General features: G+C 51.4%; 1 protein-coding gene across 1 annotated transcript in view; it reads left to right on the plus strand.

Annotated features, from left to right (window-relative positions):
* Positions 1-2,640: 2,640 nt before the first annotated feature.
* The window catches only part of SHANK3 (SH3 and multiple ankyrin repeat domains 3), a 353,875-nt gene continuing 332,926 nt past the window's right edge, over positions 2,641-23,589 (plus strand). The window contains exon 1 of the mRNA XM_035569314.2: positions 2,641-3,048. Coding sequence (XP_035425207.2) covers positions 2,641-3,048 — 408 coding nt within the window. The remainder of the gene's footprint in view (positions 3,049-23,589) is intronic.

The following is a 23,589-nucleotide window of genomic DNA, read 5'->3' on the forward strand; positions in this document are numbered from 1 at the left end:
CAGGTGCTTTCCAGCACTTCAGCCCCTCCTCTTGCCCCAGTTCCCTGTCAGGATGCTGTTCCCAGACCACAGGGAGCACACAGCAGGAGAGGTGCTGTTGCATAGGCAGTCCCCCTTGTGACTTTTTAGGCTTTCTGTGGTGCTGGACAAGAACGTATTGTCACACCTTAGAAAGGGGCTGGTTAGGAATGACTGAAACTTATGTTACTGTGTGCTCCCATGCAGGTGCACAGGCTTGACCCATGCCAGGACAACACTGGGAGTCCAGGGCTGAGGGGAGCCGTGACTGCAAGGGAAGCTGCTGACCCTCTGTTCCTTGCCCTGGTGTTGTGGTTTAGCCCGGCTGGCAGCCAAACACCACACAGCCGTTCGCTCACCCTCCCCCCTCCCTCTCCGGGATGGGGGAGAGAAACGGGAAAGTGAAGCCTGTGAGTTGAGATAAGGACAGTTTATTAAGACAGGGAAAATAATAACAATAATAATAATAATAATAATAATAGTAATAATGTGTACAAAGTGATGCACAATGCAATTGCTCACCACCCGCTGACCGATGCCCAGCCTATCCCCGAGCAGCCGGCCCCCCCACCCCGGCTAGCCACCCCTATATATTGTTCAGCATGACGTCAGATGGTATGGAATACCCCTTTGGCCAGTTTGGGTCAGCTGTCCTGGGTCTGTCCCCTCCCAGCTCCTGCTGCACCCCCAGCCTGCTCGCTAGCAGGACAGAGCGAGAAGCTGAAAAGTCCTTGGCTTGGTGTAAGCATTGCTCTACAACAATTAAAACATCAGCATGTTATCAGCGCTCTTCTCATCCTAATCCAAAACATAGCACCCTGCCAGCTACTAGGAGGAAAATTAACTCTGTCCTACCTGAAACCAGGACACCTGGCAGGCAGCAGCATACAGTCAGGACCTGCAGATCTCTTGCACAGGCATGCAGGTGTGGGAAGGAAAGGAGGAGCTCAGAGACTGGCCAGTTGCTCCTGGGATGCTCTTGTTTGTCATCATCAACCCATGATTTCAGTTTTGGGGTTAGTGCCATGGAGTTGCATGGGTCTGCAGATGCAGGCTTCTCTGTCTGTCTTGCTTTCTCTACTGGTGCAGGACATTCGCAGCAGATGCTGCTCCATCTGGGAGAGTTGCTTGAGGCCAGGCTGCCTGTCAAGAGTCAGGCTCTCCCTGATGCCTGCCTTGTTGCAGTCCCTTGGCCTCAGGGTGGGAGGGCTGAAGGAAGCACCATTAGTCATTTCCTGGACAGATCCAGGCCATACCGTAAATCTCTCCAGCTCTCAGTGGTTTGGGGGCTATTTCTGTTTGAGGATTGTCATGTAGATTAAAGCTTTGAATCCCGGCCAGTGACGGACCGGACATAGTCCCATGCACAGTCCTGCAGAGCTCAGCCCAGCATCCCATCTGCTCTTGGCAGGACAGTCGCTGGCCTGTCCCCTGCCTGGGAGCAAGGACTTGACCTGCCAGGCAGGCAGGGTCCTCCTGTCTCTAGTTCTCACTGACAGGCGGACTGGCAAAAATAGCAGCCTGTGGCAGTGGCCAGTCGTGTCTGCTCTGTGAGCTGGAGCTAACAGTAGCTGTGCCTGCCACTACTCCACCATGTGCACGTGCTTCTCTGACTGAGGCAGGTTCCTGGAGGGGAACTGGCCATCCATCCTCCCACTCCCAAAACCTTGGCACAAAGTCAATGGCACAAGAATCCTGTTGTCCAAATACAGACCAGTTTGGGGAGCCCCTGGCAGATGGCCCCTGTTCACTGCCTGATGAGCTGGTGGAGATGCTGCTGGAGGCTGAACCCCAAGGGCCAATCTGGCTGTTGGCGGGTGTGCACAGCCACATTGTGAGTGGTGACAGCCTCTGAGCAGGAGTCTCGGAGACCTCAGAGAGGGCAGCATTTAAGCACCTGCATGATGAAGTTTGCAGGGCAAGAACCAAGACCTTTCCCTATAAAACCCTGAGATGGGCAAAGTGCGGAGCCCTCCATGAGTTGCAGCTGCTTGTATTGCTGATGTCCAGCCTCCCTCATGACTCCCTGCTTGAAGATGCGGAAAGAGCCAGGCAGGCCCTCCGGATATGCTGCACTCTGGGGCCTGGGCAGGGTGTGTGGTGGTAGTTGGCCCCTGCTGGGAGGAGGCCACCTGTGGGGATCCCTGCGTGGGGTGGGGCATCTCTGTAGGGTCCATGAGATGGGGATTCCCATGTAAGGTGGGGGTGGTCCTATGCAAGGCCCTTGGCGTGAAGATCCATGTTCGGGGGATGCCCCCATGAGGTCCCTGCAATGGAGCTACCTGTGGGGGGAGTGTGTCTGCAAGATTCCTGGGTGGTGGGTTGGGGGTTCCCCGGTACAAGTGTCCTTTAATAGGTCCCCAAGGGGGTGCCTGTGTGGAGCGTGGGGCTCTTCTGCAAGGTCCCTGACACAAGGATTATTGTTGGGGGTGTCCCCACATGATTCCTGCATGGTGGGGTTGGTTCCCCAGCGAGGGCCTCTAGATGGGACTCCCTGTGTAGGATGGGTGGGGGTCCCTGCATGGGGTGCCTGTGTGTGGTGTGGGGGTCCCCGCTGGGATCCCTGTCGGGGGGCCCACGAGGTCCCTTTGTGAAGGTTGGGTGTGCTCTGGTGGAGGGTCCATGGGGGGTGGGGGGCGCGAGGTCCCTCCGGGGGTGCCCTCGTGGTCCCCGCCGGCCGCGCTCACCGCTTGTCTCCCGCAGGGCCCCCGGGCGGGCTGTGAGCGCGGCCCCCGGTGCCCGTGCCGGCCGCCCCGCCGCGCCGCACGGAGCATGCCTCTGAGCCCCGCCGGCAGCAAGCATGAGAGCCCGGAGTCGCCGCCGCCAGAGCCGCCGCCGCCGCCGGAGCGACAGCCCCGCGCCGCCGCCGCCGGGGAGCCGGGCGCCGGCCTGCGGGAGGAGACGCGGCTCGACCCGGCCCGGGGCCCCGGCGGGCCCCGCTCCCCCAAGCTGGCAGCCCCGGCGCGCATGGAGGAGCCCGCGCCCGGCGCCATCGTCGTCCGCATCGGCATCCCCGACCTCCAGCAGACGGTGAGTGCGCGACCGGCCCCGGCCCCGGCCCCAACTCCCAGCCCAGCGCCGACCGGCGAGAGCCGCCGCCTCCGCGCCCCGGCGCCGCCCGGCACCGCCCGGCAAACTTCGCTCTGCCGCGGGCGGGGGCTTGGCCTGCCACGGCTCCGGCAGGACGGCTCCCCGTGGCCCGGCTCCCCGCCGCCCCTGCTGCCGGTGCCCCGCAGAGCCTCCGCTCCCGGTGTCCCGCGGCGGGACTGCGGCGCTGCCTTTCGGGGCCCATCCCCGCCGGGGCGCTCCGGAGCGCCCGGGGCCGGTAGCGCAGCGGGGACGGGCTGCGCTGTGCCGCCTGCCCGGGCGTGGGGGCACCGGGGCTGGGGGTAGAGTGGGGCGCAGCGCAGGAGGCTTCAGCACCAGCACCGGTACCTGTACCGGCATCAGCTCCAGAAACAGCTCTGGCTCTGGCACTGCTACTGGCTGGGTACCGCGGGAGCGTGGAGCTGCAGCGCTGCGCTGGGAAAGGTGATGGCTGCTGGTGAGCCAGCGGTGCGGGCAGTGTGCATGTGCAGCGGGGCTGCAAGCCAGGTGTGAGTGTGCATGAGTGGCGAATGGACGTAGATGTGACCGCAGCAGGTTTGAGGTGTCCAGCCTGGGTGCAGTGCAGCCATGGTGTGTGCTGGGTGCCCCAGGGTGGGCACAACGGTGCAGTGGTGATGGTGCCGCGGGCAGGACATGTGTCTGTTGCTCGCCAGGAGCTGATGTGTGACACAGGAGGGCACTGGGCATCGCGGCATGTCAGCTGGGGTGGCTGTGAAGTGGAGCAGCACATGGGGCACAGGCGGTAGTTGGCAAGCAGCACATTTAGTGTCTGGCAGGCAGTGTACTGTGGGGAGTGGCTGTGACTGACCAGGGCGGTGTTGGGGTCACCTGGGGGCAAGTGCTTGGAGGCTGAGTCTGATCAGGGCAGGAAGAAAGTTCACTGAAGGACTGCAATATCCATGGTTCTGATGAAGGGTGCTTGTTAGGGTGCAGTTCTGAGAGCAGTAGCTTGCCTGGGAAGGGATGGGCTGGGAGGTGCAGGGAGCCCGAGCTCAGGGTTGAGATGCTGTGGGCAGGAGAAGGGTGTCCTTGGGGGTGAAGCTGGGGGAGGTAAGGAGGCAGAGGGGACTGGGGCAAGCAGAGCATTGCTGCATGTGTGTGCAGGTTACTAAGGGATGTGAGACCGCTCCTGTTTGGTGGGGAGAGTCCCCTTTTGGAGAGCAGTGTGGGGGTCCTGCCTGGAGCCGGAGGGGCAGCAGCAGGGGCCAAGAAGCTCATGAGAGAACGGTGGTGTTGTGCTCACAGGCTCACAGGTGCTGTGGAGTGGCAGAGGCAGGTGAGGCCACACTGCTTTTAGCGTCGAAGAACTGGATAGATAGTCTGCTCTGGAGAGGAGAGTCCTTGTGCTATGGGAGGGCTTCACTCTGCTTGCTACTGCCTCAGCCTTGCTGCAGCTGTGAGCAAGGCTGTCAGGGACATGAAGTTTGCCTCTTCCCTTCTCCACTGTGTTAGCCCTGACACATCAGGACTTCTTACTTCGGCTCCAGCCCCCCCATTCCCAAGCAGATGCAAGGACCCAGGTCCCATCCTGCTCCAGCCCTCACCGCAGACCTCATTGTGTGATGCAGAGTGGGACAGAGCCTGAGGACTGTCAGTGAGGACACACTCTGCAGTTTGCAGTGGTGTCCACCTCTCCACTTCTCCGTTCCTTGGGCACAGCTCCAAATTTCCCTTCCCCATCATAGACATTTGGGTCATGTTCCTCCCCATGGTTGGAGGGTGCTGCACTGGCACTCGGCAGCTCATGCTCCCCCTGGTGTTTCTGGTAGTGAGAGGGCATTGCCACATGCTTTGTCTCCTGGCTTGGACTCTCTCCAGGTCTCTGTGGTGCGTGTGGTCAGTTTGTGGCAGTTCCTGACCTGGGTGCAGCAGCAATGTTGCGTACCCTGGCAATGCTGCAGCAAGGGAAGAGGAGACCTGAGGTGCAGGCATCTTCTCACAGATGTCCTTCCCCAATTTGCCGTGTTCTGCCTGCCTGGCTCTACTGTGGCATGGCCCTCCCTGGAGGCCTGGGTGCCAGCTGGCTGGGAGGCTAGCACCAGCCCTGTGTAGGTTTGCAGCGGGTCAGTGTCTGCACCCCTGAGGGACCTTGCAGCCTGGATGTAGAAACCAGGGCTTGGTCTAAGGAGAGGGGAGGGTGTCCTGCAGGCTGGGATTGGACACAGGATTTTGGTGGCACCTGTGGGAGGGGCAGCCAAGTGCTGACCCTGTAAAGGGGCCACTTCTGACCTCCTCTGACCTCCATCTCCTCTCTGGACCTCTACAGAGGCTGGGTTGCACTGAGCCATGGGGCATCAGGGATCAACCAGAAAGGAGAGGGTTTCTTCCCTGGTTACTCTAGGGAGAGGGCAAATATGAGAAGGGTGGGATGCTAGCAGGGATCACTGGTCTCCGCAGGACCATGGTGCTGACAGCAGGCTTGTGTGACAGAGGGGCTTTGCTGATTGACCTCCAGGCCTGAACACCCCAAGGTGACCCCATAGCCTCCTCGCACAGGAGCTTCTGGGCATGGGGTCTGGTGTGGCAGCCACAGCCTGTGGCTGATGAGCCATGGGCTTTTCAATAACAAGCTCTGCTCTAAGGTGGGGATTGTCTCTTTCAGGATCTTTAGTGCACAGCTTTTCAGTATCAAGTAAGACTCCCTTAGCTGCCATTGGACTTCAGCCGGACAAAGTGCACTTTATTCAAGTTCACGTCTCTTGTCAGGGATGGAGCCTACAGGTGGGCTTTTAGACAGTGAAGTGGCTGACTTTTCAAGTCAAGCTTCCCAACTTTCTTGGATTCATCTCCAAGCCTCTTTTAGGTTCCTTTGCAACTCTATCACAATCGGCTGAAAGCCTTTGAATTCCCTGTTAGTGGTTTCCATTGTTAGGTGCAAATCTCCACCTGAGGTGGTGATCTGGAAAGGTACTTTCTTCAGGCACATTGCTGTTTACTCCTAATGATGGGTCAGCACTTCAAGTTAAATAGTCTGGGCAAGCTGCACTAGCTCTGAGCTCAAGGAAGAGAGGTTAAGCTGCCCTATAACCATACAAACAGCTGGAGAAATGGACCCTGGGGGACAGGAGGGTCAGGACACTTTGCAAGATGTACTCTGACTCTTCGCAGACAAATCCAGCTGCAGAGAGCAGGTAGAGATGTGGCAGAGAGAAAGGTCCTCCTGCAGTACCGAAACCAGGGGAACTGCACTGGGATGGAAAGGGAGAACATCATAATTACTAAAAGGAGACTCCCCTTGTTGCAGCGCAGAAGAAGCTGGTGGCATTCCCTACCATGCACGAGAAGAACTCTGCTGGAGCTGTAAACAGGCTATAAACACCTCAGTGTGCTGACTGACAGAGTTTGCAAATGGCTCTGCTTTCTGAAGGGCGGAGATGCCACAGGGAGTTGCAAGTTTCCCAAAGTCTGTGGGTATGGGACAGCCCTGCAAGTGTCAGGGTGATGGGCTGATGGGAATGTGGGAGAGGATGGTGCTCAGCACTGCTGGCACCAGTGCTACTGCTCTGAGGAGTGCCTGGGGCCGTGGTCAGGAGCTGCATGGTGCCCTGCAGTTTTGGCCGTCTTGTGTGCTGCAGGAAGGTCCTATGTCCTGCCCCTGGCAGGCAGCTTGCTGCTTAGCTGGGTATTTTTCATGGTGCCTCAAATTTCCTGTCCCCTGTTCCTCTCTGTGCGGCAGCTGAGGCCCTCAAGGCAAGTATGTCAGGAAGGGAAGGTTCTGCAGGATGGGAGCATCTCGTTGCTTCAGGAGTTTTGTGTCCTTGCCCCTTGCCCACCCTTCCCACTAGCAGTGTCCAAAGGACTTCCTAGCTCTGAGTTTCAGGGTCCCCTGTGCTGGGGGTTAAGTTCTTTGGGAAATGTCTCCTTCCTGCCCACTTCCTGTGGGGTCCACCATGATGGGACCCTGGCTTCTGATCCTCTGCTCACTGTGCTGTGGGTGCCATGATCCTGCAAGCAGGCTTTGGGCACAGCAGCTGTGATGGGGGTGGCCAGTCTGATGGTACCCCTGGGGCAAGTGAATCCGGGTTATCTCATGTCACTGGCCTGACAGCAGGTACCAAGGACAATTAATGTGGGGGCTCATGCTGAAGCATAGCCTGTGAGATGCTGGAGTACCTGTATCCTGTGGAAGGAAGTCCTGTAGGTGCCCAGGCAGCAGGGTCTGACATGTCCTTCCTGTGCTGGCATCTGTCCTGCAGGAGGGCTCATGCCTCATGCAGGGCTTTATGGTATGTCAGGGACTGACGAGGAAAGGTCCCACAATGAAGAGCAGACAGTGGCCTCGGATATGTGGGGTCACCCAGCTCCATTTGTAAGAGGCTGTTTGAGAGGCCAGGCATCTCTTTTCTGTGGAATGAAGTTGCTAATTCTCCTCCATGGCTGCAGAGAAGGCTCTGCTCTGGTCCCACTTTGCAATTACTCTATACTCCAGGATAATATCTTCTGGCTTATCTCCTTAATGCAAATGAGGGAAGAGCCTGAAAAACAGTGCACAAAACATTGATTCTTCTGCTAAGCCAAGGGAAACCAAGGGATAAATTTTCCTATTATAAAAGAGAGAGAGGCAACATTTTCCTGAACTTCTGCTTAGCCAAGACTGATGGTAAGAAGGAAGACTGTGAAGAGGTGGTGTGGTGGGCCATTTGTTTGAGGTTTGATGCGAATTCACTGTGCCAGGAGCATGAGAGAGCGAACGCAGGCCGTCCTGCAAGCATCACCAGCTCTGTCTCTGCAGCCTGGTGAGGCAGGGATGTGGTGGCCCTGAGCTGCGGCTGGTTGAGCCGCCCACCACCTGACAGCAGCATGGGACTGTGCAAGCCCTGCCTGTGCCCGCAGGGAGGTTTGCTGCAGCCCTGCAGGGCATGATGCGGGGGCTGCGGGCGCCTCTGCTGCTGTGGTCTGGACACTGCAGAGGGGCCGTGTGACAAGGGACACTGTTTCTGACCAGGTGGTTTGCAAAGGAGGGCTTTTGTGTCTTAAATAAGTGGCCTTTTCTGTAGAATATGCCACTTGCTTCGAAAAGCAGAGAGGTGGCAGGGGATGTAGGAAATACCAGTGGACACATTTGAGCCAGGGAGTGCCACCACTCCACTGCTGCGTGCCATGTCTGCTAGTGATTGCCTGTGGCACAGGTGGGACTAAGAGAGGTAGGTGAAGAGGTGCTGCCGGTTTCCCCAAACTGGCATGACAGCTATGGATGGACATTCAGCAGTTCGTGTGCAGTGGCTGTGGGGGCCATGGCTGTGCTGTGCGGGTGGGCACAGCAGCAGACCTGCCTGCAGCCTGCTCCAGTGTCCTGTACAAGCATGTCCCCCACATGTGCTGATTCCCTGCAGCTACCTGCAGGTGCCACATGCTAAGTGATGTGGTGCCAGCTGCAGGTGTTCAGAAGACAGAACTGCTGAGTTTGTGGAAGAAATTGGTACAAAAAGGATGAATGAAACCACTCTTAACACTTGTTGTGGGTTAGTCCCATAGTCCCCAATCCAATAGTGAAAATCATAGTGAAAATCTGCTGGCATGTGTGCATTATATAAACTACTGTTCTAAATCCATGTTGCTCCTGGTGTGTTGGCAGGTGTTGGCAGGACGATAAAAGCTTTCTGGGTCCAAGCTGGCAGGGGTCTAGGGCAGCATTGTGCTCTGGGGTATCCCAGTCCCCTGCAGAGCCCTCCTAGCACCAGGGCTATAGCAGTTAAAGTACAGACTTTGGGTAGATCTGCTCTATATGCAATGTGATATGAATCCATGCAGGGTACCGGTCAGTTGGAAAGAATCCCTCCTCACCATCAGCTGCTGCTGCACAGGAAAATACAAGAGGCTTCAGTCACATCAAAAGAGAAGGAAGAACTGCCTGGTTGGTGGTGAAGTCTTTGAGCAACAGTGTGCAGTGGTGTAATTAAGGACTGCATGGTGCTGTGCTCATGAGGGGGCAGAGCCAACACAGTCCACATGCAGTAAATGCCAGTGGACAGTGTGGCTAGCAAGTGCTACTGTCCTTGCCAGCACCAGGGACCATCTTCTGGTGGTCTGACACTTGTTGGGATGCTTAGGATGCTGCCAGCTGCCTGTTGTGTGCCATTCCTCTGTAGAGCTGTGACTGGGGAGCAGCCCTGCCCGAGGGGGAGCAGCCCTGCCCGCAGCATGGAGTGGGTGGGCAGGGGCGAGCAGGGTGCTGCAACCCAGTGGGGCTTAGCAGACCCACAGGAGCGTAGGGCTGCTGCCCTGGGTCCGTGTGCTGTTGAGGGGGTGCAGACAACCCCAGCATTTCGCTGTCCCAGTGCACACCTCCAGGTGCTGTCCCGCTGCCTGCTCAGCTGCAGTGGAGTGGTACAGTGTGAGAGCTGGGCTGGTTGCAGCGGTGTCTGGTGTGGAGTTCCACGTGCTCGTGGTCCATGCTGTGATGGTGTTTCACCCCATGGGCCCATTTCATATGGGCAGGGAACTGATATGTTATGTGATGATTCCTGAGATAGTAATTTATTTGGAGTTTGATAACCTGGAGAGCTCCCTTCCTCCTTCAACCCTGCTCCATGTGAGCTGCTGGTGCACACTGGTGCTGGCCCTTGCATTGGCAGGGGGTGTAAGCATGGGCAAAGCAATGAGGAGGCTGATGTGCAAGGCCCTGAGGATCTTTTAAAATTGGTAGAGCTTCTCCTCCTCATCTGCCTGCTCCTGCATTCATCCTGTGGCTGCTTATCCTCCAGGAACAGCCATTTCAACTCAGCTTTTGGTTGTGTATTGCTCTGTGGGAGAGGGTGGTGGAGACCCAGGATAAAATTATCCAAAACACCTACAAGATTTATGAGATTATAATCTATTTTTTAACAAGACAGAAGCATGCTCAAGCTGATTTTTTTTTCTTTTTTCCTGAAATAGATGTGAATTGCAGGTCTGTATCATTAAAACGTTTGAAAACCATACTGATTGCCCTAGTATTGTGGTAGAAGTGCTTTGGACATAAGTGCCAACCTCCTCTGGGGGCCCATAATACAGAAATAATCCTTGAAAAGTGCAGGAGTCCTCCAGCAGTCATCCAAGTCCCCTCTGTCTGCAGTATGCACTGGTGCTGGCTGTTGGAAGGTGCCTGGGTACATCCTATGGGAAAGGTACCTGGATACATCCTATGGGAAAGTGTGTTCTGCTGCTGCCAGTGGGCAGTGCTGGCTACCCCCTGTATGTCCAGTTGCTACCATTGTTGTCAATACAGAGTGAAAAGGCACAGGTTTTCCACAACCATAGAACCACAGAACATCTTGGGTTGGAAGCGACCTTAAAGATCATATAGTTCCAGCCCCCTTACCATGGGCAGGGATGCCACCCACCAGATCAGGTTGCTCAGGGCCTCATCCAACCTGGTCTTGAACACCTCCAGGGATGGGGCATCCACAACTTCTCTGGGTAACCTGTTCCAGTGCCTCACCATTTACATTTTCACTGGAAGCAGGGAAAACTCGTTCCAAGGAATCATGGCTCAGCACATCACATAAAAAATGTATATGTAGAGATAAGAGCCGCTTGCAGATGAGCGGTACTTAGGAAGTGGCTAACTATCAGAGAGCTGAAGCTTATTGAAATAGCTCAGAAAAATTTGGAGGAATGGCAGTGTTCAGCTGATGAGGCTTCTACCGGGAGATTTCCAAGGGTTTTTCTTCTCCATTGTGTGCTGGGAACTCTCTTTCTTTCCCTTTTTAAATCATGTTAAAACCAGACCAAGGAGCTGCTGTAGGTTAAAATAACATTTTTCCTCCACTGGCTCTAGCCTGCAGCAGCTTCCCTCATCAGGTCCATGCACACTATTGGAGCCAAGGGAGGAGATGGCAGCAGCATTTTTGACTTTGACAAGTCTGCAAACAGTGTCCTCGGTGCGGAAAGTCCTTTCTCTGTCTTCTGGGTAGTGTTCTGTTGGGTCTGGTGTATTGCCACTGTCAGAAACAGTGACAGCTCCTTCTAGCCCTACAATCGCTTTTGCTGCCCAGGGCTATGGGGCAGGTCTGGAGGCCAGGATGTGTGCAGCTGTGCTCAGGTCTTCATGCCGGCTGTGCAGCACCAGCAACGCCGTGTGAGCTCCTGGCAGCATGGATGGCATCGGCCGTGTGCTAATTAGCTATTTAAATATATACCCACCCACACCACGCTCTATTTAGGTCCTTACTTGCTGTCACAAAGCAGGGATAAAAAGCACAAAATCAGGTTTGAGCGTTGTAGATTCTCCCAGGTCATTTTAAACTGAAATAATGAAAAGGTCTTTCTTGACCTGAAAGGGACAACTCCCACCCCCTGAAGGGCTGAGGATTCATCTTGTGTGTCCCAAGGCCTCACAGGAGCCCTTTCCTGTGGTTTTCTTTGTGGTGTGAAGCTGGTGGAGATGGTCTGTGCATTGGCTGCTTTCTGCAGCTGCTTGTCAGAGATGGAGAAGGAGAGGAAGAGAGGGCAAGGAAAGTGGGGCTGGCACTGCATCTGCTCCTGCCAGAGGGGTGAGAGTGTAGGTGGCCCTTGGCAGGAGCGTGGCCACCAGCCATGCAATGTGACCATGCCAGCCCCTGTCTCCTGGGCTCACAAGCTCATCTCCTCTGCCCTGTGCCTGGCTTCTCACTCCTCTCCCAATACCACGCAGCACCTAAAAATTCTTGTTTCCATGCTCCGTCTCGGCTATGTGAGCAGTGCAGAAAAAAATAAAAAATAGCAGAACTTTGATGTTGCAAAGGGAAGATTTGGAGGTCAGGAAATGACCTCCTGAATGGCCTAAACCTGCTCTTAAAACTTTAATCCTTGGCCAAAGCATCTGCTTTCTGCTGTTGTAAAAATCTCTAGATGTCAATAGTTGTATTGGATTTTCAACCCTTTTGTGGAAGAATCAAACCACTTATGCACATGCTTTGAGATGCTTTTTGATTACAAGCTGCACATTGTTTTTCCATAGGAACCCAGCTTCTTTCAGATTGGATTAATAGTGCTCAATGAATGAGACAGCTGTTCAGCTTTTATTAATCTTTCTTATTCACTCTGCAGCCCTATGCTTCACTCACTGTATGCTGCTGAATGCTGCACCAAACATGACATATTTTGAAGTCTCCTTGTAGCTTTTTTTTTTGCATTTATTTTCCTAACACAAACGTTAAAGCATTCTGCTAGTATCCAGACAGTAGGATTTACAGAGGGGACTGGAATTATCAGTATAACAAACCATAAAGTTTTGTCCGGTGTTCTGTTATACCATGCTGAGTAGCTGGGGGTTTGCTATGTCATCGCAGCTGGTCAGCCCATCTTCCAGTGCAGTGCTTGTGTAAGACAAGGAGCCCACCTGCTCCCTTGGGATGTGCCAGTTTTCCCCAGCCACCAAGGGGAATGAGGAGCAGACAGGTGGCGGCCAACCTTGTACAATCATTAATATGGGTCGCATACCTCAGCAAGAGCACTGTGGTTCAGGCTGCAGTTTAGTAGTTAATACTAAACCCATTGGCCCGGGCTGCTGGAGCTGACCTTGGAGCCTGCACGGGGAGCAGGGCAGAGTGCAGGTCCCTGTCCTGTGGGGCCGCCCCTACTTTGCCCATGGGATGTGCAGTGCGGTGGTGCCTGGGTGTAACGGGAAGGGGAGAGGTGGACCTGGGCTGGGGTCCACAGAGCCCGAAATGGGGACTGCTGGCTGTGCTGCTGTGAGGGAAGCCGGCAGCCAGACCTCGCCTGCCCACAGGGACAGGCTGTAGGATAGTGGCTCATCTCCTCCGGCCCCTGCAGCTAGATGGTCCCCGAGCGAGGTTCCAGACCCACAGGGCTGTCAGTCAGTGCACATCGAAGGAGAGTTCTCAGAGAAGCCCTTCGCTGAGTGTATGAAACTAGTTTACTTACTAAACCAACCTTAACCATAAATCAGTGAACATGTTTTATTCCTCCCAGCTTATGCAGCTGGGTCAGTTCACAGGGGAGCAGATCCAAAAGTGAGGAACCAGGTGGAGCTTTAGCAAGCAGAGGCGAACTTGCTTCTTGCCTCTAATCCAGAAATAAAAGTCCCTTTCAAGGGGGTGAGACCTACCAGTGCTGAGATCTTGATGAATGTGAAGAAACAGTTCGTTTAAGTAACTATAGATAAAAGTCTCTTTTTATGGCCATTGTTTGTAAGTGCAAGGGATATTTTGGTTACTTTTTGGCATTTCCAATGAATCCAGTACAGGTAGTGTAGGGTAGCTTATTTAATTTGTTAGTACTCAGAAATATTTTAAAATGCTAAATGAATATTTTATTGCCAGTTTTTATCGTAGGCCACTTTGATTTAAATCACAACTAAAAAATTACTCATCCTCTATTAAGTAAGAAAAATGCTTCTCACTCTTTTCTAAAATATTAGGATAAAATTAAAAAAATTGAATGTATACTTTACATTGTAATTGCTTAAATAGATGCATAGAGTTACCATGTATCTACTTAGGAAGAAGCACTTCTGGTTGTAAAATCTATATTAAATCGCAAATTAATCTAATGTAATGGCTATGAATTGATCCGACTCAGCTTTTCTTTAGGAAGGTGGCTAAGGACAAAATGCAGAACAACATCAGACTCATTTATTTATAACCAGATTTTCTGCCAGTTGATTTATCATGGTTAAAATCGGTGATCACTTTGACTTAAATCAATCTACTTTACTTTATTATGTGTGTGGAGGGAGGCTTTTGCCTGAAGCAGTAGAGCTTTGGGTCACTGCTTTGTGTCTGTGTCTGTGGTTGGTTATTTTGGGGGCTGGGAAATTTAGCTGCCAAGCGTGCAGCACCCTTTGGGACACTGTGGGTGAATTATTTGATGAGTTGTTTTGAGTAAATGCAATTTATTTGCATAAAACTCTTGAAACTTGATTTAAAGAAAGACATGTAAATATGCATCCATTCACTAGTGCAATGAACTCAGCCCTTCTATCAGCAGGGAAGCAGTAAGCATTCCCTGTATCCTGCTCTGCAAACATTTCACGCCCTGATGGAGAGCAGTGGGGAAAGGGGAGCCTTCCCTAGGAGCAGCGGGGCATGCCAGGCTGTGTGGCCGAGTAAGTGCAGGCACCTTGCTCTTGTGAAGCCAGCTGGCCATGGTGCAAAGGCTGCATCCTGTGTTTTGTTCTTGGTGGCAGGCATGGCTGGCACAAGTGTGGTGAGGGCTGGTGGGTGCTGCAGTAGCTGGGCTGGCTCCCGATATGGACCCCTGTGCCATGGGTGTCCAAACCTCTGCTGCAGTGGCTGGAGAAGGATATGGGCCATGCAGAGCTGGGCAGGCACAAGGTGAGGACCCTTGTCCCATCGCTTGCAGGGCAGCTCAGCAGAGCCAGCGGCATCCCCGGTGCTCCCCAACTATCCCTGCCATGCCAGTGGGTGCTGCTCAGATCCAGTCTTCCTCTCCAGTTAACTGCTTCTCCCAGAATTGTTCAGAAAAGGTTTAAACACTGAAGTTACTAGCAAGACACGTGCCTCCACCTTGTACCTACATTCTGAGTTTGAGTCCTTCCCTTCAATCAGAGTGGGACTTATAGGTGGGAATGGTGCTGGTGGCATCCCAGCACTGCTGTGGGCTGATGCACCAGCAATCCTGGTGTGACAATGCCACTGCACAGCAAGGAGGAGGAGAGGGCAAGGCAGGTGACTGGATCTCACAGTACTGAGCATCGCTGGTCACTGTGACACCCATTTATTCCATTTCACCAGAAGAGGATGTGGGGGCATGGGTGAAATGTTTTACTGGAACTGGGCATCCACATCTCATTCCTGTCTTCAGTGATGCTCTTTAGCTATCACAGAGCTTGTTTGTAAAATGGGTCAATAGTGGTTGCCTTATCCAAAGGTTTAGGATGTGCCCTTCACCGTTAAAGAGCTGGTGCCAAAAGCAGTGTTAAGCATCATCAGTGCAAGAGCTGAGGCAAAGAGTCACAGCTCCTCCCTGGAGGCTCAGAGATAATGATGGTGGAGATGTTTCACAGTGGAGAGATTTCATTCTCGCACATTAGGATCACTCTGGGGTCTCCTACACCTTGGATAATTTGGTGATGCTCCTCCCCATTCCTGTCCAACACCAGAGCCAGCTTTGTGGAAGGCAGGGTTGTTTCTCCAGCTACTCCTTTCCCAGCTCCTCGCAGACAGGCTGTGAAAGCCTTCGCTGCTGGAGCAAGGCTGGAGGTGGGGAGGTGCAAGCGCTGCAGCCTGAGGGGCTGGGACAGGTTTTAGCAAGGGGCTTGACACAGCATGAGCTGCACCCTGCTCACAGACCAGCTGCGGTGGCTGAAGTAGAAATGTTCCTCACTTGCTTTTTCTGCTTAACAAGAGAAAAACTCCTTTCTTGCTATGTCTCTGCCTTTGGTCTGTTTGGCAACTGCTGCTTTGCTGGCTCCCTGTCCCACATCTTTGCTTTCTGGGCAGAATGTGCCTGGAGAAGGAGCAGCCACCGCGGCCCATAGGCTGATGCTGGGAGGCGTGGTGGGGCGGCTGGGGCTGGGGCTCGAGGCAAGGAGACCCAATGGGCTGGCAGGCTATGGGAACTGTGTAAATTCTAGTGAAATGCATGAAGGAAAACTTGGAGCAAGCAAGGCATTGAAGATATAACAGGTATAGTTAGCTTGGACTAAACTGTCAAAGCAGGTATTTCTCTTGTCTTTCTGAGCTCTGTCCCCTGAACACTTGCATACTTGTAGTTGCCAGAGGTTTTGCAGCTTGAAGGTTCAGCCATAGCTTCGTGCTGGGAGCTGCAGGTTTGTTCACATCGAACACAGCACAGGGCAGATTTCATGGATCCTCAGAGGGAAAGTGCTTGCAGAGCATCCTGCACTGGGAGCATGATCCTGCTTGGGCATGTGATGAGGAGCTCAGGAGCAGGCACAAGCTTGCACTGTCTACTTTTGGAAAGAAGACAAGAGGGCAGCCTTCCCTCTCTCCTTGCCTGTGCTTAGAGGGCAAAGTGAACATAATTGAGCCATAATTCACGGTTACTGGTAAGAAAGCATGGGCCACAGTATGAGAAGCGGTATTGGAGTTTTATATTACAGCTATCTCCAAGGGAGATTATTTTTATTAAAATCTGGGTTGATGGAAAATTCTGAGATTAGCTTCATTTTTAATGTATAGTTCTTTGTGGATCAGCCCCAAAAGAGTCTTCCTGCTGTCTCCAGCTGTCGAGCTGTGTTCCTGTTCCCAGAAGCATTGTGACCAGACACCCAGTGTGCTGAAGATGCCCAGTTCTAAATGAATGTCCAAAGTTATTTGTCAGCATTTCCAAGAAAAAGTGGATATGAAATCTTAGGTGAAGAAAACCCCACAAATTGTTGGAAGATTACAGTAAAAATGATCAATGCTGCAGACCCACTTATTCCCCAAACCTCTGCCACTTCTATTTGCATGCAAGAAAAATGTGCGCATCTGGCAGTATGAGCAGAGGAAGGTTGTCTGCCCGGAGGGATTTGTCACCATGCCATGGGGCTGGCAGGGAAGTGCCCCACAGCACGGAGCACAGCCCCCTCCCCATGTGTCTGTTCTCCTCCCTCCTGCAGCAGCAATCCCTGACTGAGCCCTCTGTATGCCTCCAAGCAGTCCAGCTCTGTCCCGCTGTGGCCATGTGGTGCCCAGTGGCTGCCGCTGGGCCAGTGCCACTGGGCAGTGGGAGCAGCTGCTCCAAAGGGGGTACCTGGTGCTGACATCCATGCCTGCATGGGGGCTTGGTCATAATGGTGGAAGAATCCCACAGGACTTGTGTCTGCCAGCAGACATCTGTACTCACAGGGGCTACGCATCATCCTGTCTGGGCCAAGAGGTGCTCTTTTAGCAGAATTGGTGTGAACTGTTGCACAGGTAAAGGCTGAAGTCAGTGCATTCCCCTGCCTGACAGCACTGAGGTTTGCAAAGGTGTCACATGGGAGAGGCCAGGGCCGGCTGTGCCAGGTGCCATGGGGAGGACAGCTTCTGCAGACACAGCCTCAGGGGCAATACCAAGGAGCTATAATGAGGTGAATGGCTGCCTCAGGGCATGGGGTCCTGCTGCAGGCAGCCAGCAGGAGTTGGGCATGGGCTCACCAGCACAGGGCTGACTGCAGGGTGTGTGCTGCTGATCAGATCTGCCAATGAAATCTGCTATGTGTCCTTGCCTGCACCTGGCCAAGGTGGAGACTTGTGCCTGGTCAGGATGCTGGCACTGGCCTTGAACCCTCCGTGGTTCTTCTGGTGGCACTTAGGAGCAAGCAGCAATTGCTCCCATATCCTGGATCCCTGGGAGGTTCAATCACCCAGCAGTGCCGGAGGACTTGGTGCTCCCAGTCACACACTGGGGCCATGCTGCGTCTCTGCTCCTGCTGCTGCCTCTGTCCAGCGTGCCTGAGTGTGCTCTGTCTCTCAGCACTGGCATGGTGTCTGTGGGGACCTCAGGAGTATCCCTAAATTTTTAAAGCATGTCTGAAAAATTTCCTGATATGCTTTCATACATAGGGTTTTTCTCTGTTAATGGCTTGGTGTTGGCTGTTGATGACTGGATCTGCTAATGGATTCCTTCTAGGTTCATCTGAGCATATGTGTGGAGCAAGTGGGGACCAGAGTTTGCTGCCCTTGGACCAGTTCCCTGGTCCCACTCGCCATCTGCAAACACTGCACCCATGGGAGGGAGCACAGGGACATCCTCTCTCCTGTCAGATTGGCTCACCCCACTGTGCAGCCTCAGCTCCTTCTGTGCTGTTCATCCCCTCCCTTGCTACCCTGATGATATAGTGACCTTACATTTAGTTGTGTTTCTTTGAAGAGAATCCCAAAAGAAGCATATTTGAGAGAAAGCATCTCTGGACATCAGAGCTTCTCTCGCTTCATCTCCCACCCTCTCATTTCTTTTTTCATAGAGTCCCTGGAATTAGATTCATAAACTTGTAATTTGCAGATTACATAATAAAATGTTTTCGGCATTGTTTTCAGTTTAGCTTTCAGTTTCCTAGCAGTTTGTGAAGATTTGGTATTATGTGATGTTACATACTGTTAGACCCAGGGACAGTGCCTTAGATTTGCTTTGCCTCAGAGCAGCATTCCCTTCTCAGGGATTCACAAATTGAGATTTTATCTTTCATTTAATTGGGACTTGTTCAGTTAAATAGTAGGGTGAGTAACAAGGGCCTCAGGTGCCCTGGAAAGGTGATTGAGGATGAACAGTGGGCTGCTGTGCTTCTCATGGCTAGGACCCTGGGGGAGGAGGTAACTCACCTGTGTCTCCTTGCGCTGCTGTTGTCTGTAGGTTTGTGCCTGGCCAATAAGCACACAGAGTCGGAATCCACACGAAGGTCTTTCAATTAAATAATTAATTGTATAACTCTGCGGAGTCAGGTGCTTGGCAATCTTTCACAAAGCAAGTACACCTCTGACTTGAATCACTGTCAGCAAACTTGTGAAAACTCTCTTTGGCTCCTTGTGTTTGGCTATTACAGCTCACCTAACTTATCTCTACTGAGTTTGCGCGTTACAGAGGAACAGTTGGGGAGGGGGGCACGGCAACAAATCCCACATTTGCATAGATTAGCATTTTGATGAGTGTGATTTTTAATATGTTAATGGCCCTTAATGAGCAAAAGGTTACTATAGGTCAGTCTGGAGCTGTTTTTCTCCTTCTTGTTTATTACCTTTTATCCCTTATCTTCCTTGCTTCTGCTAGCTCAAGGCTACCTGTCTCTTTCAGCTAAAAGACTACACAAGCTACAGGTCTCCCTACTTTCTTCAAGGTTTTCTTGTGTTTTTTTTTTCCCAGCTTTGGGACTACACTGTCAGTACCCTGCCAGCACCTGAGGCCATGGACTAAGGAAGTTCTGCCAGGAAGGAAAACAGGATGGCTCACCACAACCCTGACAAACAGGGTTAAATCCAAGCTGTTGAGTGCCTTTTAGTCCCTGTTGCTGGCTCACATTTGTGCTTAGTGAGGAGTCAAGCAAGATTTGAGATTTTCCATTGCTTTGAGATGGGACCTGTATACAGTCAGTATAAGTGCTCTGGTCTGGGCTTATTCTGAGCCCATTGTGATCCCAAGGGTTTCCATGGGACAGACACAGAGCTGATTGTTGCTCTGATAGTGAATAAAGTATGGAACTAAAGAGTAAGCACTTGGTGCTGGTAATTGAGTCCAAGGGGCCCTACTAATTTTTCCTGTAGCTTTGCAGCAACCCTAATTGGTCATGCTGGCTTATGGATGCATAATTGTTAGAGATGCTGGTACTTATTTATGGTAATAGCCAGGGTCTCATTTGTGATTAGAGAGTCAATATGCTAGGTGTTGTATAAACACATGCAAAGACAAATTTTTCAGCCTGGAAATGTTCTTCTTATTTCTATTTCTCTTTCCTGGTTAAAGGTACATTTCAGTATATTGCTTTTTCCACAGTTACTATGTTGCATAAAAAAGGGTGTGCAGCAACATTGCTATACTTTTACTAATAGAACTATAAATCATTTATCTCAGTGAGTGTACAACACTGTAGCGATCCATTAAAGTTATTGTTGTGTTTAATATTTGTTTTATTAATTTTTTCTTCTGTCAATCACTTCAGATTAACTAATAAGTATGATCTGTTTTCTAAATTTCTTTCTTTTCTTTCTTTTCTTTTATTTTTTTTATATACCAAAGTGTCCTAAAACTAATGCATCATCTTAAATGCATTTACTTCTGTTATACTATGAAGTAATGCCTTTGCAGTGTGGCTCCAAATCCCAGAACCATAACAATTAAAAGATCCAGTAATCATTTTTCTAGCGTAACTTGTCACATTGATATTTATTCTTAGTCCAGTCTAACTCAAATGTCCCAAGAAAGCAGGTTATTTGCTTATATGGAAGATTACAGTAAAGTTTGTTATCCCTGGCTGCTGGGAAAGAGGTATTTTCTGATGCTGTCTTTTTTTCATCATCTACTGTCTGCTTGAGGTTTTAATGTGGTACCAGCCACTGTGCCATGTTACTATGGGAAATTTGTACAGCAGTGAGTGCATTGCATTTCTCAATTCAAGATCTGGCTAAGGAATTGACCTGGGTTCTCTGGTCCAGCATAACAAGCTGCACGTAACTCGCATCAGAGAGAGTTAAGTGTAAGGAGCTCTGTTTGGATCTCCTTCCAACTTGTACCCTTTCCTGGGATAACCTGGAAAAGCCCCTCTGTCCCATTATCCCAAAAGCTGGAACTGGGCATTGAGCTGCCCTTGCACATGGGTAGGGTCTCCTGTCCCACTGCTCATCCCTGGTGGCTTGAGCTGCCCAAGGTGACCTTAAGGGTGCATGTTCTTGAGCTGCAGATAACTTTCCTGTGGCTGCCCATGGGCTGATGCCAGTGCCACGCTCGCTGGTCTCTGAAGAGGGTTTTCTGTGTTTGCAGCTGCCATAGCCACCATGCGATTGCTGCTGCAGAAGGAAGCCATCTAGGTCCTCCAGGACGTACTCTGAGCACATGCAGGGCTCCTGCAGGAGGGCCCTGTCTGTCCTTGTGCATCTGGAGTAGGAATGCCGGGTTGTACTTTTTTTTAGAAAGAACAGCAAAACAGATGAAGCTGGGAAATGGGGAGCAAAACGGCTCCGTGATACCTTCTTGGGCATTAGATGCTTTGGCATGCAGACCATCTGGCAAGACAAATTTGAGTAGCTCTGAATGTTCCCTTCTTTGCACAGAGCAGGAAGCTCAGCTCTGAGGGCTGGATCCCAGTCCTGGAGCCACTTCCCGTCAGCACAGCAGTGCCTCCTGACAGCATGGGGCTGCATGTCTAGAGGTGGCCTCCACCCCTCCCTTCTGTCCTCACTTCATTCTGGGGCTCTGAGTACCTCCTTCCACTTGGGCAGAGTGGGAGGTGTGTCCTGCTCTCCTGCCCTCAGATGAGAGGGGAGCCTGGTACCTGGAAATGACCCTTGTCTTTGATTGTGCCCACCGGGATGTGGCAGGTTATCATAAAATCATAGAATCATTAGGGTTGGAAAAGACCTTCAAGATCATCTGGTCCAACCATCCCCCTACTAGCAATGTCACCCACTAAACCATGTCCCTTAGAGCCAGGTCCAACCTTTCCTTGAACACCTTATCATACCTCTCATCTGGGGGAATGTCCCTGGGGAGCCTGACAGTCCAGTGTAACAGTGTAAGGCATGATGGAGGCATGCAGAGGTGCTCCCCATGGATCTTTTGCAGTGCTGTGGTCACAAACTGTGTGACCTCAGGGTAGGACCTGCCTATTGGCTTACACCAGGAGCAGCCACGTGCCAGTGCAGAGAATGAAGAAGCTGTGTCCTTCCTGTGGATGCTGTCTCCCAGGGGTTTATATACATGGATTTGTGGCAGTGCTTTATCTTCAGGCTTTTGCCTCGGCACTAGCCTTGCACGGGCTTGAGCTGACCACTCACATTGGCTGTTTTTTTGTTTTGTTTGTTTGTTTGTTTCTTCCTGAGATCACTGTGGGTGTTATCCAGCAGCTCAAGCCAAATGTTGTTTCTTCCCACTGCTCGTGCTTGTTTGTTGAGGCACGGATCAATTTAGAAACTGGTGCTCCAAATTAAACTGAACTGGAGCTGGGTGGGGATAATCCGTCTTCCCTTTTCTATGATCTAAGAGAGGGTATTTTTCCACATTTCTTTTTTTCTCCTCCCCATTATTGCTGACAAATATATTTCTAATTTTTTGTCTCATGTGTACATCATTATCAGGCATTGAAACTTATATAGTTTTTCTCTTCTACTGAGTATGTGTGTGTGGAGTTTTACAAAACAGGATTAATCTTTGCTGAGTCTCGTTGTCTGGAAATGTCACTTTTTTGGTATACTTGCTGCTTATTTAGGATGCAATCATTATTAGCAACATCTTATTCCCTTTTAATGTCTTTGTTGTTTGGTTGACCCCAGATGCCATTTAACCTCCTTCCTCTATTTAGGTCTTTGACCTTATTTATTGTTGTTGCTATACTGGCTGAGGGCTGAAGAACAGTATGGTAGTGGCATATCCAACAAAAATTTGAGAAATTAAAATCATGCAAACAAGATGTCATGAAGCAGTATTAGAATCACAGAATCACAGAATATCCCGAGTTGGAAGGGACCCACAAAGATCATTGAGTCCAACTCCTGGCACCACAGGTCTACCCAAAAATTCAGACCATATGACTAAGAGCGCAGTCCAAACGCTTAAACTCTGACAGGCTTGGTGCTGTGACTACGTCCCTGGGGAGTCTGTTCCAGCGCGTGACCACCCTCTCCGTGAAGAACCTCTTCCTGATATCCAGCAAGAACCTCCCCTGTCACAGCTTGACACCATTCCCTCAGGTCCTATCGATGGTCACTAAAGAGAATAGATAGGTGAATATTAAACACTGCTTCTAAAATGTGCAATTTACTCTATTTCCATGGTCCAGGAATTTTATAATTCTCAACATAAAGAAAACTTCTGTCAGTCTGCTAGAAGTCATGCTTTTTCTGATACTGGTTTTAATAACACTGGTTTTATTAAAACAGTCCGTAACTGCTTTTGGCTTATAGCTCAGTTTTGCTGTAGACCACTGATTGTCTAAATGTGTCCTGACTTTCACAGGTCATTGGCGTCATTAAAGGCTTGGTTGATTAATTAAACAGCCAGCTAACCTAACAAAATCCTACTCCCTGCTTCTGATTGGCTCTTCCTTCTTACTGGTTTATTGATGGAAAGTCATGCTTTGTTATATCACTGCTTTACAAAATTGACTTGCAGAACAAGTGGTGAGCTGTTGATGCAGGGGGCCAGGGAAAGGAGCAGTGCTGGAGGCCGCAAGCGCGAACAGCCACGTGTGCTTGGGACTGGGCCACGTGCCCTGCATGGGGTCAGGAGGGGGCAGCCCAGGTGCGCATGGGGAAGGTGTGACTGGGTACCAGAGGGGAGAGTGCAGCATCCACTGATGCATGGGTAGAGGTCGTAGTGCAAATGCGTGGTGGGAGGTTGTGAGAGCAGCAGTACCTACTTAAGCAAAACAGAGGCATTTTTCCTTCTTTTCCCTTAGTAACGTCCTGCTGTTAATTTTCAGTATAAGGAGGTGAAGTAGTTGTTGCAGGGAAAAAAAGGGAAAGCAGAGTCAAGATTATGTTGTGAGCTGTCCCAGGGATGTCAGGGCAAGCATGGAGGCTCTATAAGCTGCCATGTAGTGCTCAGCTGAGCCTCTGCAGTGCTGCTGGAGGCTGAGGGCCTCCGGAGTCAGGCACAGATGCTAAACTTAACAGTAAGTTAAGTAAGTTGCTGAGAAGACTCCCTTGAACACTCAGACATTGCAAATTCTATATTATAGTCTTACCATTTTTAGTCTGCTGCGTTTTCCCAAATTCATTTCAGGGATATGTTCAATTGTTGGGTTGCTTTGGATTTTTTTGTACTTTTTGAGCCATTGTGACCAAAGTAATTGCATCCTGCCTCAGGTTCTTTTTCTGTGGGAAGTATGATATACATTTCGTTATAGATCCAAAGGAATCTCCTGTATATAAACGCAGAGCATGC

The sequence above is a fragment of the Cygnus atratus genome, chromosome 1 (assembly GCF_013377495.2).
Source record: "Cygnus atratus isolate AKBS03 ecotype Queensland, Australia chromosome 1, CAtr_DNAZoo_HiC_assembly, whole genome shotgun sequence".
Lineage (NCBI taxonomy): Eukaryota > Metazoa > Chordata > Aves > Anseriformes > Anatidae > Cygnus > Cygnus atratus.